The sequence below is a fragment of the Capricornis sumatraensis genome, chromosome 2 (assembly GCF_032405125.1).
Source record: "Capricornis sumatraensis isolate serow.1 chromosome 2, serow.2, whole genome shotgun sequence".
NCBI lineage: Eukaryota > Metazoa > Chordata > Mammalia > Artiodactyla > Bovidae > Capricornis > Capricornis sumatraensis.
Window position 1 is genome coordinate 205,824,150 of NC_091070.1, and position 12,921 is coordinate 205,837,070.

General features: G+C 46.9%; 1 protein-coding gene across 3 annotated transcripts in view; it reads right to left on the minus strand.

The window, feature by feature from the left end:
• Positions 1 to 12,629, minus strand: part of CTPS1 (CTP synthase 1) — a 30,761-nt gene extending 18,132 nt beyond the window's left edge. For 2 of the 3 annotated variants that reach the window (XR_011144407.1, XM_068963930.1), the window contains exons 1-7: positions 11,753 to 11,766; positions 8,895 to 9,073; positions 7,183 to 7,353; positions 4,849 to 4,949; positions 3,944 to 4,060; positions 941 to 1,024; positions 380 to 460 (exon numbers count right to left, since the gene is read on the minus strand). Coding sequence is in view for 2 of the 3 variants with exons in the window: in XM_068963930.1 (XP_068820031.1) it covers positions 380 to 460; positions 941 to 1,024; positions 3,944 to 4,060; positions 4,849 to 4,949; positions 7,183 to 7,353; positions 8,895 to 9,073; positions 11,753 to 11,754 (735 nt within the window). In the remaining variant the exon portion in view is untranslated. Of the gene's footprint in view, positions 1 to 379; positions 461 to 940; positions 1,025 to 3,943; positions 4,061 to 4,848; positions 4,950 to 7,182; positions 7,354 to 8,894; positions 9,074 to 11,752; positions 11,767 to 12,569 lie in introns of those variants that run through there. The other variant, XM_068963931.1, reaches the window with a different exon arrangement.
• Positions 12,630 to 12,921: the final 292 nt, after the last annotated feature.

A 12,921-nucleotide genomic window follows, 5' to 3' on the forward strand; every position in this document is an offset into this window, starting at 1 on the left:
GTGAGACACACAGGTCACCCAGAGTTTTGAGGAGGTTTGGAAGGTAAAGCTTCTCAGACAATAGTGTGTCCTAGCGGGGCTCCGAAGGATGAGGAGGAATAGGAGATTGTCAGGCCTATTTCCAGGGAGGGGAACACCCACTGGGCATGGCTGGAGCAAACAGTAGGAGGAGTCGGGACAGACAGGACAGGTAAAGGATGTTTGGGGAACCACAGGGATAAGGTGATGGAAAATCACAGAGCCCATGGGTGTCAGTTCTTCTAGGGAACAGTCTCCTGTCTCAAATCATGAAATAGCAATAAGCCTCATGAAACTGGTTAAGAGAATAGGATAATTAGAAGCAAAACACGGTTTATGAGAAGATGAAATTTCTACTTACTTGTTCAGGTTCCACATGGCAGAACATCGATATTTTCTCTTTCACTGACGTGTCAAGAGGATTTGAGCACCTGCACACAACCTAGACATTTGGAGGGACAGAAGGGGTTACAAAGTTGGGTTTTTCTCCCGATCGAAATTAAAGTAGACACCACATTGTTAAGCTGGATGAAAATGTCAACTCCTAGCACAATGCAGGGAAACTGTAAAAATGGTACCTGTTTTCAAAACTTCCTAAATCCCAAGTCGGAGAAATGTGCAAGAGTGGTAGGACAAATTGACAGAGAGATTAATGAGCCAACTGGGGTTTTCCTCAACCACTGTTCTTGGGTAGGAGGAAAAGGAGAATGAGTGATTGGCTAGCAGGAGAAGACACAACTTCATACATGCCAGGTAGGGAAATCTTTGCAAACCACATCCCAGTTCAAAGCACTAACTCTATTTGGCCACCATCGGCTAGCTACACGCAGGCCAAGAAAACAAAGGTTTTAGCTTTCATGAAGGCCAGGTCTTAATTAGACAGACAAGGTCACACTGAAACCAGGTAACCAGGAAATCTTACCAGATCTGGGGAGAGCCCAAGCCCTCTGAGTTCCCGCACGCTGTTCTGGGTGGGCTTAGTCTTCTGTTCCCCTGTTGAACTGGGCTATTTTACAGGAGGGGAAAAAAGAAGTTAGTTTCTCTGTGATACGGGACTTTCAAGTATGACTTTTCTCCCAACCTCTTTTAATACGTTACCTAAACTCCCATTTAGTTTTTAGACTGTCAAGTTTACACACATACATGTTTTACAGTAACAGAATCATTTAAGGTTTGTCCAAAAAGCAGTAGTACCAGACCTATCTATCCCTTTGCCTTTCCAAACCCTAGAGACAGCCACTCTTCCACTTTTGTCTTTAAATTGGAGTATACATGGTTTTTCTGGTGGCTCAGTGGTAAAGAACCCGCCTGCCAGTGCAGGAATGTGGATTTGATCCCTGCGTGGGGAAGATCCCCTGGAGAAGGGAATGGCTACCCACTCCAGTATTCTTGCCTAGGAAATCCCACGGACAGAGGAGCCTGGCCAGCTACAGCCCATGGGGTCGCAAAGAGTTGGACACGACTTAGCGACTAAAACAATAGTTGATTTACAATGTTGTGTTAGTTTCAAGGGTACAGCAAAGTGACTCAGATATATTTTTATATATACGTAACTATATACATATATATACATGTGTATGTGCACACACATACATACATGTATACTTTTTCAGATTCTTTCCCATTATAACTACAAGATATATAATGTAGTTTCCTATGCCATACAGTAGGTCCTTCACCCTTGAATAAGCCTCCTACTATGCTTTACACTGCTATTTCTTGACATTTTGAGGCATCTTCTACTGATTTCCCTTTGGGATCAGGAACCCACTCTTTTCATTTCCCTGCCCCCATTACATGTACCTGCCTTGTGTCTGCAGCCCCCATCTCAGTAGATACTGTGCAAACTAAACCACATGCCATGACTTTTCCAATGATTTGGCTTCCTTGGTTGGTTTTTTGGTTTTATTTTGTGGATATGCTGAGTTTTCTATATACTAAATTATTCTCCTCTCACAGATATATTTGTTGGGTATATAATTCTAAGTTAGAAGTCATTTTCCCTGAAATTTTTTAAGGGAAACAGCTTCACTATCTTTTAGCTTTCAGGACTGCTGTTGAGAACTCTAATGCCATAGTGATTCTCGATTTTTCTCTTTAGAGATTTTTAAAATTTCTGCACCATTATTTCAAATTTTCACGACTATGTACCTTGGTGGGGGGTCATTTTTCATTTAATAGGCTGGGCATTAACTAGGCCCTCCAATCTAGAAACTCCTATCTGGAAATTTCCTTGAATTCTTTAAATCAGGAGTCAGAAAAATTTTCCCATAAAAAGCCAGACAATAAATATTTTAGGCTTTGTAGGCCACACAGTCTCTGCCACAACTACTCAACTCTGATGTTTTAACACAAATGGGCACGGCTGTTCTATTTTCAGAAACAGAAGGTGGGCTGATTCGGCCTGTCTGTTGACCCCTGGTTCACATCGCACATGCCTCTCCATGTCTCCCATTTTTTAAAAACCCCATTATTTGGATCAGAAGTCCTAGACCAACCTCTAAGTCCCTTGCCTTTTCTCTCCTGATCTTCCTGCTCTACTTTATAGGGTATTTCCTTAGCCTTCTCTCTCCTAAATTTTCATTCTTGCTATTTAATTTCTAATTTCCAAGAATTCTTTTCTGTCCTTTGAACATTCTCTTCTTAAAGTATCCGGCTCCATCTAATGGATGCAGTTTATTTCCTCTTAATTCTGAGGATGTTAATGAGATGTTGCTTTTTCTCTTTCTGAAGTTTCCTTTTCCTACCCCTGCAGAGCCTCAATTTCCTCTAAGTTAATTTTCTTCTGTTGTTTTGGTCCCTTGCACGCTAGACGCTTTCTCAAAATGCCTTGTGGTCACTGGCTGCCAGCTCACTGTAAAAGCTAACCACAAGTTCTGTGAGTAGGTGGGCTTGTCCCTCAGGGCCCTAGCTGTGGGAATCTGACTGGTCTATTTTCACCAGGGAGCCTCTGAAGGCAGTGTGTTTTCTCTTGGGTTAGTCACATACCCCAAGAATCCTACAATCTCTTATAGACAGTCCCTGCCTGACTATGAAAGTGTGAAAGTGAAGTCGCTCAGTTGTGTCTGACTCTTTGCGACCCCATGGACCATGGAATTCTCCAGGCCAGAATACTGGAGTGGGTAGCCTTTCCCTTCTCCAGGGGATCTTCCCAACCCAGCGATCGAACCCGGGTCTCCCACATTGCGGGCAGATTCTTTACCAGCTGAGCCACAAGGGAAGCCTGGCTATGATATCTGCAAACCCAGTAGCAGAAGAGGGCAGGGTGTCGCCACAACATAAAATTACACTGTCCCTAGTGACTACTCACCCAGAAAAAGCCTAGTCCTCTGCCAAGGCAAGAGAGGACTGATGCCCAACAGTGCACATTAGGGCAGGGGATGTCAGAGTCTAAGTGCTTCGGAAGTAGCAATTATAGCGAGCCCCACCTCACCCCGAGGCGCCCAGGGCTGCCCATTCCCGAGTCTTCATGGTTCTGCAGGGTGAGCAGGCTTGCTCTCTGTTTTCCCCCGCTGCCAGCTTAGGATCCAGCTCTCCCAGGTCTGCCCGGCTCGTTTCTACAAGGCCCTCTGCTTTCTGCCTTCCTAATTTCTTGTTGCTACTGACTCCACTCAGAGGATTCATCTTTGTGAATTTTTGTCTTAAAAAAAAATTCCCTTCACTCCAGTTGCCGTATAGTTTCACCATGTACTAGAGACAAACGGACCTGTGCAGCCTACTGTCTTCAACTGCAAATTTCCCTGATCAATTTTTCAAATGTTTTCCATTTGACCTTTGTAAAAATATGATTATAATAATTTAAAGTTCACAAAGAAGTGTGTATTCCCTGTTTCCTGCACCTCAAATATTTGAAACAGATAAGGAGTGAAAACCACCCTTTTCTCCCTCTTCTCCGTCCCCCAAAGTGAAGCCCGAAATGCCTTACCTGCGGCACGAGGCTGACGTGAATGTTACAGAAGTTCTCTCTTTTGACCTTAAACTGGAATTGACGGAAGGCCTCAATAAAGGGCATGCTTTCTATATCTCCTACTGTCCCACCGAGCTAGAATAACAAAGTTAATTTAGAGGTGAAGCACTATATCTTCTTGTGGTTTAGTTTCCTAACAATTGCACTGTGTCATCTCAATTATCACTAACAACATAATACAGATGCCCTGAATCCAACAGACGTCAGTTAACAAGAAGCAGACGTTTCTCTGGACTAAAAGATCCCTTTCTGATAGGCTCACCATTCCCCAAGGTCATCACAGATCTTTCCACATCATTTCAAGGAAAAGGTCAGGTAAGCGATGCCCTAAGGAATTTTATTTGTCTGAAGAGTCACAAAGCAAAGAACCTGAGGTCTTACTACTTAGCCATAAATAACTTCTGTATTACAATAAAAACCAGCTTTAAACAAACTGCTGGAGTCTCCTGTTTTCACAGGAACACTGAGATCTAACAGCTGGGACCAGCAAAGCAGGAGCACAGAAACTGAAACCAAAGGAGGCTCAGGGAGGAACATTCCTGCCACTGGAAACAGAAGGTCGGATCACCTGATTTTCTCAAGAGACAAAGGAAAATGTGTCATACCACTGTCACTGGTACAAGCCATCCTAAGCAAGTGTATAAACGCTGGAAAAGGAGAAGGCGTGAGTGAAGTATCGCTTTTGATGGTGGGGCCACTCCACATGACCGTGATGGTACCCTCACCTGCCACGCTGCCCTTGGGACAGTCAAGGGCTTCACTGGCAATTGGCTTATCAGTAGCTGGTGGCTGACTAAAGAGGAGAAAATGTACACCCGGTCACATGCACGGGTACCATGGAGTGCCACGGAGACTCAACAAACCTCGATAACACACACTTGAGGTTCCAGACCATCTTCGTCCACAGGTATTAAGGCCTGTCTCATTACCCACTCCTGGATTGCATCTGTGATATGCGGGACCACTGAGGAAGAAAAAAGACCTGCATGACTTGCACATCCCACTGGCATTAACTGAGGCAAACATACTCTTTGTGACAACAAACCGCAGAGCAGTAGGAGGATATAACAGTATCTTTGAGACCCCTCTTGAATGCCCTTGAATTCCTGAATGAATTTCCCAGTTGTGACTGGAAGCCCTGCAGGAGAGCAGGACCTCGAGGGGCAACCTGAGCCACCTGGGAGCAGAGGCCCCAGTGCAGAACCTACCCTGGTTCCACAACCACTGCGCGGCTACTACCCCTACTGCTTACGGCTGCGGAAGCACTTCACACACACCCTTTCCCAAGAACAAGAGAGCCCCAGGACCCAGATCCATCTGGTTTCCAGCTTTCTGAAGGGTAGACAACCTGCTGCAGGGACAGGACAGCACAGCAGGGTGTCTGGGACACAGCATCTGGGCCAGAACGTCTGGATTCAAATCTCAGGCCCTCCACTCATTAGGTGTGGCTTTTGGGGCAACATTGCCTAACTATTCCTAAGTCCAATGTCCCTAGCTGTGAACTGGAGGTAAGAGCTTCTCCTTCCTAAGGTCGTGGAAATGTCATCAAAGCGCCCTGGGGAGCTGATAAGCAGCACCCTCGCAGACAGTATTCACCCTCACCAGCCACAGCTCGGCACTTTTTAAATCACAGTCCTGGGGCTCAGAAGGCCAGTTCCAACAGAGCAGAGATTACTGTTTAACCCACTATGCATATAACCCGCAGTGCCTCCAGCACAGGATATGATGTAGTTTACTCACAGCAGCCAAAGTGATCTTTTAAAAATACAACTCAGAGTTCATTTCTCCCAGGCTTACACTCTTGAACGGGCTTCCAGACTCTGCGTAAAAGGTGACCTCCATGCCGCGTGGCCCTTCGGGAGGCCCCATGGAACCCAGGTGCAACCCACCTCTCCCCTGTACCTTGGTCTCAGTGCAGAGTCTCCCTCCTGGTCCCTAACCAGGCCCAGTGCCGCCGGGGGTCTCTGTCTGCGCTGAGCCCCCTCCTTCCCTCCCAGGGCTAGCTTCTCAGCTCACAAGCCCCCTCCTTGGAGGCTTTTCCTGACCATCAGTCCTGATCCCTTTCCCCACCACTCTCTCCTCACTCTATTTAGGTCCCTCTTAGCTCCTACCAGACATTTCACTTCATCTGTTTGTGTTTTCCTCTCCCATGTAACCCTGTGTAACCTCCACGAGGACAATGGCTTCCCTGGTCTCGTTCACCATTTACTCCCAGCACCAGTGAGCAACTGACCGTATTGAGCACTGAAGAAATCGCTGATGAGTGAATAAATGAATGAAGACATCAGGGGCCTAGAACAGCAAACTGTATGATAAAGATCACTGCAGCTCCTAATCAATCCTGTCCTGTGTGTTGGGAACTCAGAGACATACTCCACTGACTCAGCTCCTTTAATTCTGCCAACAGCCTAAAGAGGTAGGCACTGTTATTAACCTCATTTCACAGAAAAGAAGTTAAGACTTCAAAGAGCGGAAGTGATCTGCCAGGGCTCACAAAGCTGGTAAGAGGCAGAGCTAAGACCTACACATGACCCCCCAGCCCCAGAATCCGGTCAGGGTGGCTCCAGGGCAGAGCCAGCTGTCAGCGCAACCCTCCATTCTCAGTCCATAAAGTCCAAAGTCAAAAGCAGATTTACTCTCATGACTCAGATGAGAGTCACTCTTCAACAACCCCCCAAATTTGGATTTATGCCATTATAGCAGACCAGTGGTTTTCCAACTCCACCTTTTAAAAAGCAGCACGAGTCTCAAGCGACCAGTGTGCAAAGGCACGAGCAGTGCTGCGCTGGTGAACACTCAGGCAGACCCAGAGACCCGCTTCTCAAACTCCCTCCAGCCCGCGACCAAAGGCCAAAGGACATGATGGGCATCCTTCTCCTTCTCACTGTCTATACACAGAACATTCCAGACGCACAACACACACTGTCTGGCTTACTGCCCTCATCGCTTCACACTCATCACTGTGCAAAAACAACAGCTCTCTTACTCAAATCACATAGCTGGACTGTCAGCTTCAATGTCATTCATAGAGAGGCGGGAGCCCACTCAAAAAATAACTTGAAGTTTCACCTGAAGATATATTTCAATCACAATACTTGATGCTTTCATGCTGAAATTGCATAAAAGGTACATTTTTATACACAAAAGAAATTAAGCTGGTTAAGATTTTTAAACATTGAAGGCAAATCCTATATTACCTTGGACGGTTTTCCCCAAATAATCTCCTTTGCGTTCCTTGTTAATGACGTACTGATAGATCTTGCCAGTGGTCAGATTATTGTCCTTGGTGAGGCGGATATCAAGGAAACGTTCATAGTTACCCAGGTCAAGGTCTACCTCCCCACCATCATCCAGCACAAAAACCTCACCTGCAGGGAACAGTGAAAACCATCAGGACCCGTGAAAGATACATACACCATGGCACAAACTGAGTCCCCAAATATAAACACCTGAACAGACCGATGTTTGCATTAACTTGACAGGAAGCAGGGAAATTTATTTTAGAAAAGTAAATATAACATGAAAGAAAAATCACCCACCATTCTGCAAAAGGTTAACTCCATCCTTCCAGTCTACCTCCACACCCAGTCTGAATCAGAAGAGTCTGCTGTGAAACAGTATGGAATGAACAGAAGGAAACTACGGCCATGGAAGACACAGGGGACTTTATATGGTATGGCATCCATCACTCAGAGAAAAAGAACTTTCAACAAAGTCTTCTACTTGAGCAGAGAAAGGTTTAAATGGGATAAAAGCAGGACTTGATCCAAAAAGTTAAACATAGTCTAGTCATGCTGATTATAAAAACTGACTTCTGGGCCATGTTTTAGTCCAAAACAAAAGTGCAAAATTGCTCAAGTTTCCTCCTATTCTTTTGTTTAACATGCATGCCTTGACATGCCATTACAATTTTTGCCCTACATGGGGCCTTCCAACCATCACAATGGGAAACAAGCTCAAAACTAGGAAAGTAAAAATTGGCCTTGCTTTTCCCTCATCCTCTGCTCTCAAGAATTCTGAAACATTGCTTCAATTTTTCCATCTTTTCCTGATGGAAAAGATTTTGCTCTGATGATACTCATAGATTTTTACCTCTTATTAGAAAGCAGGAGTATGAAAACAATGTAAAAACTGAAGAAGTTCTTTTTCTTACCATGTCTTAACAGTACGTCTACCCCCAATTTCAAGTAGTTAGTTACTCTTTTACATAATTCAGACAGTTACCACACAGGAGGTGATCAGCAATAGCAAAGAAGTAAAGCGCTGTATTCCTACCCTATCTTAATGGTTTCGACTTTTCACTCACTTCAAAAGATGCTTGTTCTTATCCAAATTCTGTAAGCAAAACAGAATCTCAAGCATAGAGAGCATCCAAATTCAACATCTATCTGTGGCCTGAATCTCTACAAAATGGTCCTTTGGTCTCTGAACATTTCAACCAAAAGGAACCAAATTCTTGAAGTTGTCACCCCACTCTTGGAGAGCATTTGCTATTAGTAAGATCGTATATTGGGCCAAAATCCATGCTCTTACAACTTCCATCCACCCATCCTATTCCTAAAGATTGGAGCCACAGAGAATAAACACAATCCCTCTTCTCAAATATTCGAAAAGCTACCATGTCATCAGATATCCTTTTCCAAGAGAAGAGACAAACTTTCATTCAGCCACCTAAAATATCATTTCTATCACAGAAAACACAAAACTCTAATAACCCATTGCCTCTTAAGATCTCTGCTTCCTTTATGTCAGGGTGAGAAAACCATCACTCTACTCTGCCAAGGACTCTTCTCAGGAGGCAGGAAATGGAGGACATGCAAAGCAAAACACACACAATTTCTAAGAGCTGACATTTTCTTTCACATATTACATAATTATTATTTTTAAAAAAGAAATGCATTTTGCTTACCATGCTCATAAGGAGAGAATGTGCCTGCATCAATGTTAATATACGGGTCAATTTTAATGGAGGTCACATGTAAACCGCATGACTTAAGTATCGTGCCCACACTGCTGGCGATGATTCCTTTTCCAATTCCTGATATGACACCGCCAGTAACTAGAATGTACTTCATTTTACTTGTCGACCTGAGAGAAAGAAAAAAACATACCTCAAGAAATCAAACTGATGTGGGTTGAAATGCCAGCTCTGCCACTTACTAGCTAAGAAGCCTCCAGGAGTCTGTTTCCCTATCTGCCGTGTGATTTTAGAATGTCGTTATGTGGGATCCCAGCAAATGGTTCTTGGATCACTGGATGGCTTTAGTCAAATATGAATTGGAAAACAATTGCTAATTATATAATGCCACTTTTGTTTAAAGCTTTGACAGCTAACAACCTTGTTGCTTAGTCGCTAAGTCGTGTTCAACTCTTTGCGACCCCATGGACAGTAGCCTGCCAGGCTCCCCTGTCCATGGAATTTCCCAGGCAAGGATACTAGAGTGGGTTGCCATTTCCATCTCCAGGGGATCTTCCTGACCCCAGGGATAGAACCCACATCTCCTGCTTGGCAGGCAGATTCTTTACCACTAAGCCACCTGGGAAGCCCAACAACCTTGAGGGCCTATGAAAAAACAAAAAAAACAAACAAAACCCAGCTCTGCTGACAGAACCCAATGCTTTCAATGCTGGCTGACACTGCCACCAGACACTGGGATGTGCTTCAGGTAGGTGCTTCATTATTATCCCTTCATAGGGAAAATATTTCAATATTGGATGAGCACTCTGATTCCCCATGAAAAAGGTAATGAATGTCTTTGGCTAAACTATACTGTATCGCCAAGAAAACACAGTTCGTTTAGGTTATAGAAGACAGAATAAAAGAACTTCAACGTTTAAAAGGAGCTGCAGTTAAAACTAAAGGTCTTTTAATTAAAGGTAACTCTCTTCTGAAATTTGACAAGTTGTTCCTTACCAACAATCTCTTCCAGGTATGTCATAAGGAGAGACTGTACATACTGGAGGAAAAGGACATCAGATAATAAACCAGTCTGAAGCACATACTGGGCAGAAGACTCAGAGAGGGAAGAGAAGATTAAATCTTAAGAGCAGGGGTGGCAAGGAACAGAAGAATCAGACTTGGTGAGAGAAAAAGGGGTGGATAGATGCAAGAACTGCAGAGGTGAGAGGTGAGCAGACAAACAGCAACAGGCTCGCCAGGGAGAATTTACCGCTGGCTCCAGCTTCAGAGGCTCAGAAATATCACTGGGTCAGTAAACCCAAATGTGATCAAAACAAGAAACACAATCACAAGTAGAAGAGAATGTTTTGGCATAGTCCAGGACATTTTCCTCCTCTGGGAACACTTCCATGTGAAGCCAAATTATAATAAAAATAAGCTAAGAAAGGAACAAGGAAACGGGAGTTCTGCTTGAAACATTCCCCTGCCCCGCTGTGTTCCTCCCCAAGGCAGGAATGAACATACTTGGCAAAGAGATGAGAATGCTCAGAATGTCCTCCCTACTTGGACAGCAAAAAAGACACCCAACCATGTCCTGCTCTTTCTATTCTGTTGCAGCATTCCCAAAAGCATGCTCCTTGGTTTTGTCAAAATGCACACGGGACTCCAAAAAAGGGCTTTATGGACAGACTAATCAGAGAAATGCTGGTTAAGCAGTCAACTGGTTTCTTTAATGCAAGACCCATGGGAGCCTTTAATAAGTCAATGTGCACTGTGATTTCCCAAAGGGATTTTCTGCAGTTTCTCCAAACTTGTTTGACCCAAGTCCCTAGCATTTAAGAGACACCCTGCTCTCACTTCACACCTGAACAGTGCCTTACAGACATGTGAGTATCTAGACCTGGCTGTATTTTAGAGCTGTCCTAGCCAGGCTATGGTGTAGTCTCACTGAATAAATTTTCGATGTTCCCAGAAATTCCTCAACCATTCTGAGTGGGTACAGAGTGGATTACTTCTATAGAAGACTCATCTCATCCATTTGCATTTAACTGGCCTTGATTTTACTCACAGAGGATAACACCTCTCTTTAAGGGAGATTCCTGTAGCCCCCCACAGTGCCTGGCAATAAATATCCCAATGTACTCAGCGACCAGGCAGGAGATGCTGATGGGAGATACTGACAGAGAGTCACTCCACGGATGGCCTACCCAACAGCTAAATGCTACTGTGCTAGACACTCTAGGGACCACAAAAATTACTCAGATTTGGGCCCACAGCTCAAGTTGCAGTCCAGTTAGAGAGACAGAACCGTTTACAATTAAATGAGTAATCTAGTGATGGCAGGTAGCAGAGGGATGATACATGACAGGTATAAATGGGGAAGACAGAGCAGAAAGCTTTCAGAGGCAAGACGAGGGTAAGTACCATGGACTTCACAAAAAGGTGGAAGTAGTGAAGAGAGGATCCAGACACCTCCTGCTACCTGGACCTGACAATGGCTTTGAAGGGCAAGGGAACAGAGTGGACAGGAAGGTGACAGCTATCTACAGAACAGAGACGCAGGGCCAAGAAAAGAGACTGAGAGTGAGAGGGGTCTGGGGACGGTGGGAAATAAATTGCAAATTTAGGCAAGGGCCTAAACCATGTGGCAACTGTGAGTGCTCAATCTGAGCTTCAGTCGGAAGGTGAGACACGGGAAGGTTTTCAAGCACAGAAGTAACATAAATCAAGATGCATCAGAGGAATTCAACAAAGATGAAACAGCAACAAAGATGTTGTTGGGAAATGCTGAGATCCAGCTGCAGCTCCACCGGTTATGTACTGGGACCTGTCAAGTCACGGAAGCCGCCTGAAGCCCGAATCCTTACATCTGTTAAACCGGGCTGAGAATCTCCGCATCGCCCGTGTCACAGGACTGCTGAGAATTCAAAATTATAATGAGTGTGGACGTAAGTGCGCCACGCACACGTAGTGAACTTCTTTAAAATGCAGCATCTTCATTCTGGGCGGCCGGGAGGTAAGGAGGTGAGGAGGCCAGCTGTGGGGCCGAAGCTTCCAGCAAGGGAGGCCCTCTGGCTCTGTAAGCTCCGAGGCCCCTTCCGCCTGCGGGAGTCTGGGCGCGCCCGAGGGGCCCGCAGCCAGGCCGCCGAGCCCATCCCCCACCGCGGAGGGCCTTGATCTTCCTCCAGCGAGGCTAAGGCCATGCCTTGAAGCCGGAGGGGAGAGGGCCCGGGCAGTCCGAATGGAACGGCGGCCGCCGGGCTCTTTGCTCGGGGCGGGCTGGGCAGAAGGGGGCTCCCGCGCCTTTATGGCCCCCTCCGCCCCCCAAGCCACCCCGGCACCCTGATCAGGAGAGCCAGGCCACACGGACGAGGGCGCTGCCGGGGGCCGCAGCCCGGGTCCCCGCGGCCTTTCCCGCCGCCCCACGCCCCCTGCGGCCGCTCTACCCAGCTGCGCCCGGCCACGCGGCCCGGCGCGCGGGAGCCGGCTCCTAGCCGGCCAGGCCACCCGCCCCACTCCCGTTAGGCACGCAGCCCATTGGGCAGGCCGGCGGGCCACCTCGCCCCTGATTGGTGGGGACCATGTCTGTCACGGGCGGTGGGGCTGTCCCGCACCGGGCTCGGCTCCCGCCGCCGATTGCTGCACTGGAGAACAGCTCCCGCGGGATCCCCGGAGTCAGCCTACCTGAGGCCGGCTTTAAATCCTGGCGTCGGCTAAGAAGCTAAAAGAGCGACGCTCACACTGAGCCCCGGCAGCCAGTGCACCAGCCCGGCCGCATGCGCCGGGCAGTCTTTCACGGAGGCGGGCTCTAGGCGGTGCGCACGCAGAGGCAGGGGGCGGGGCGGGGGTGCGGGCCCTCCCTCGGGCGGGATCTGGATGCGCGGGGCTCAGGGCCCCGAGTGCGCAGGCGCGGGGTGGCACGCTTTCCCACCAGTGCGGCGGATCCAGGGATCGTGCTCCCAACCCTGCTGACGGCTGGCAGACGCGTGCTGTTGGGAGACCGGGCAGGTCGTGGCGTTTCTGCCTTGCTGTCTTT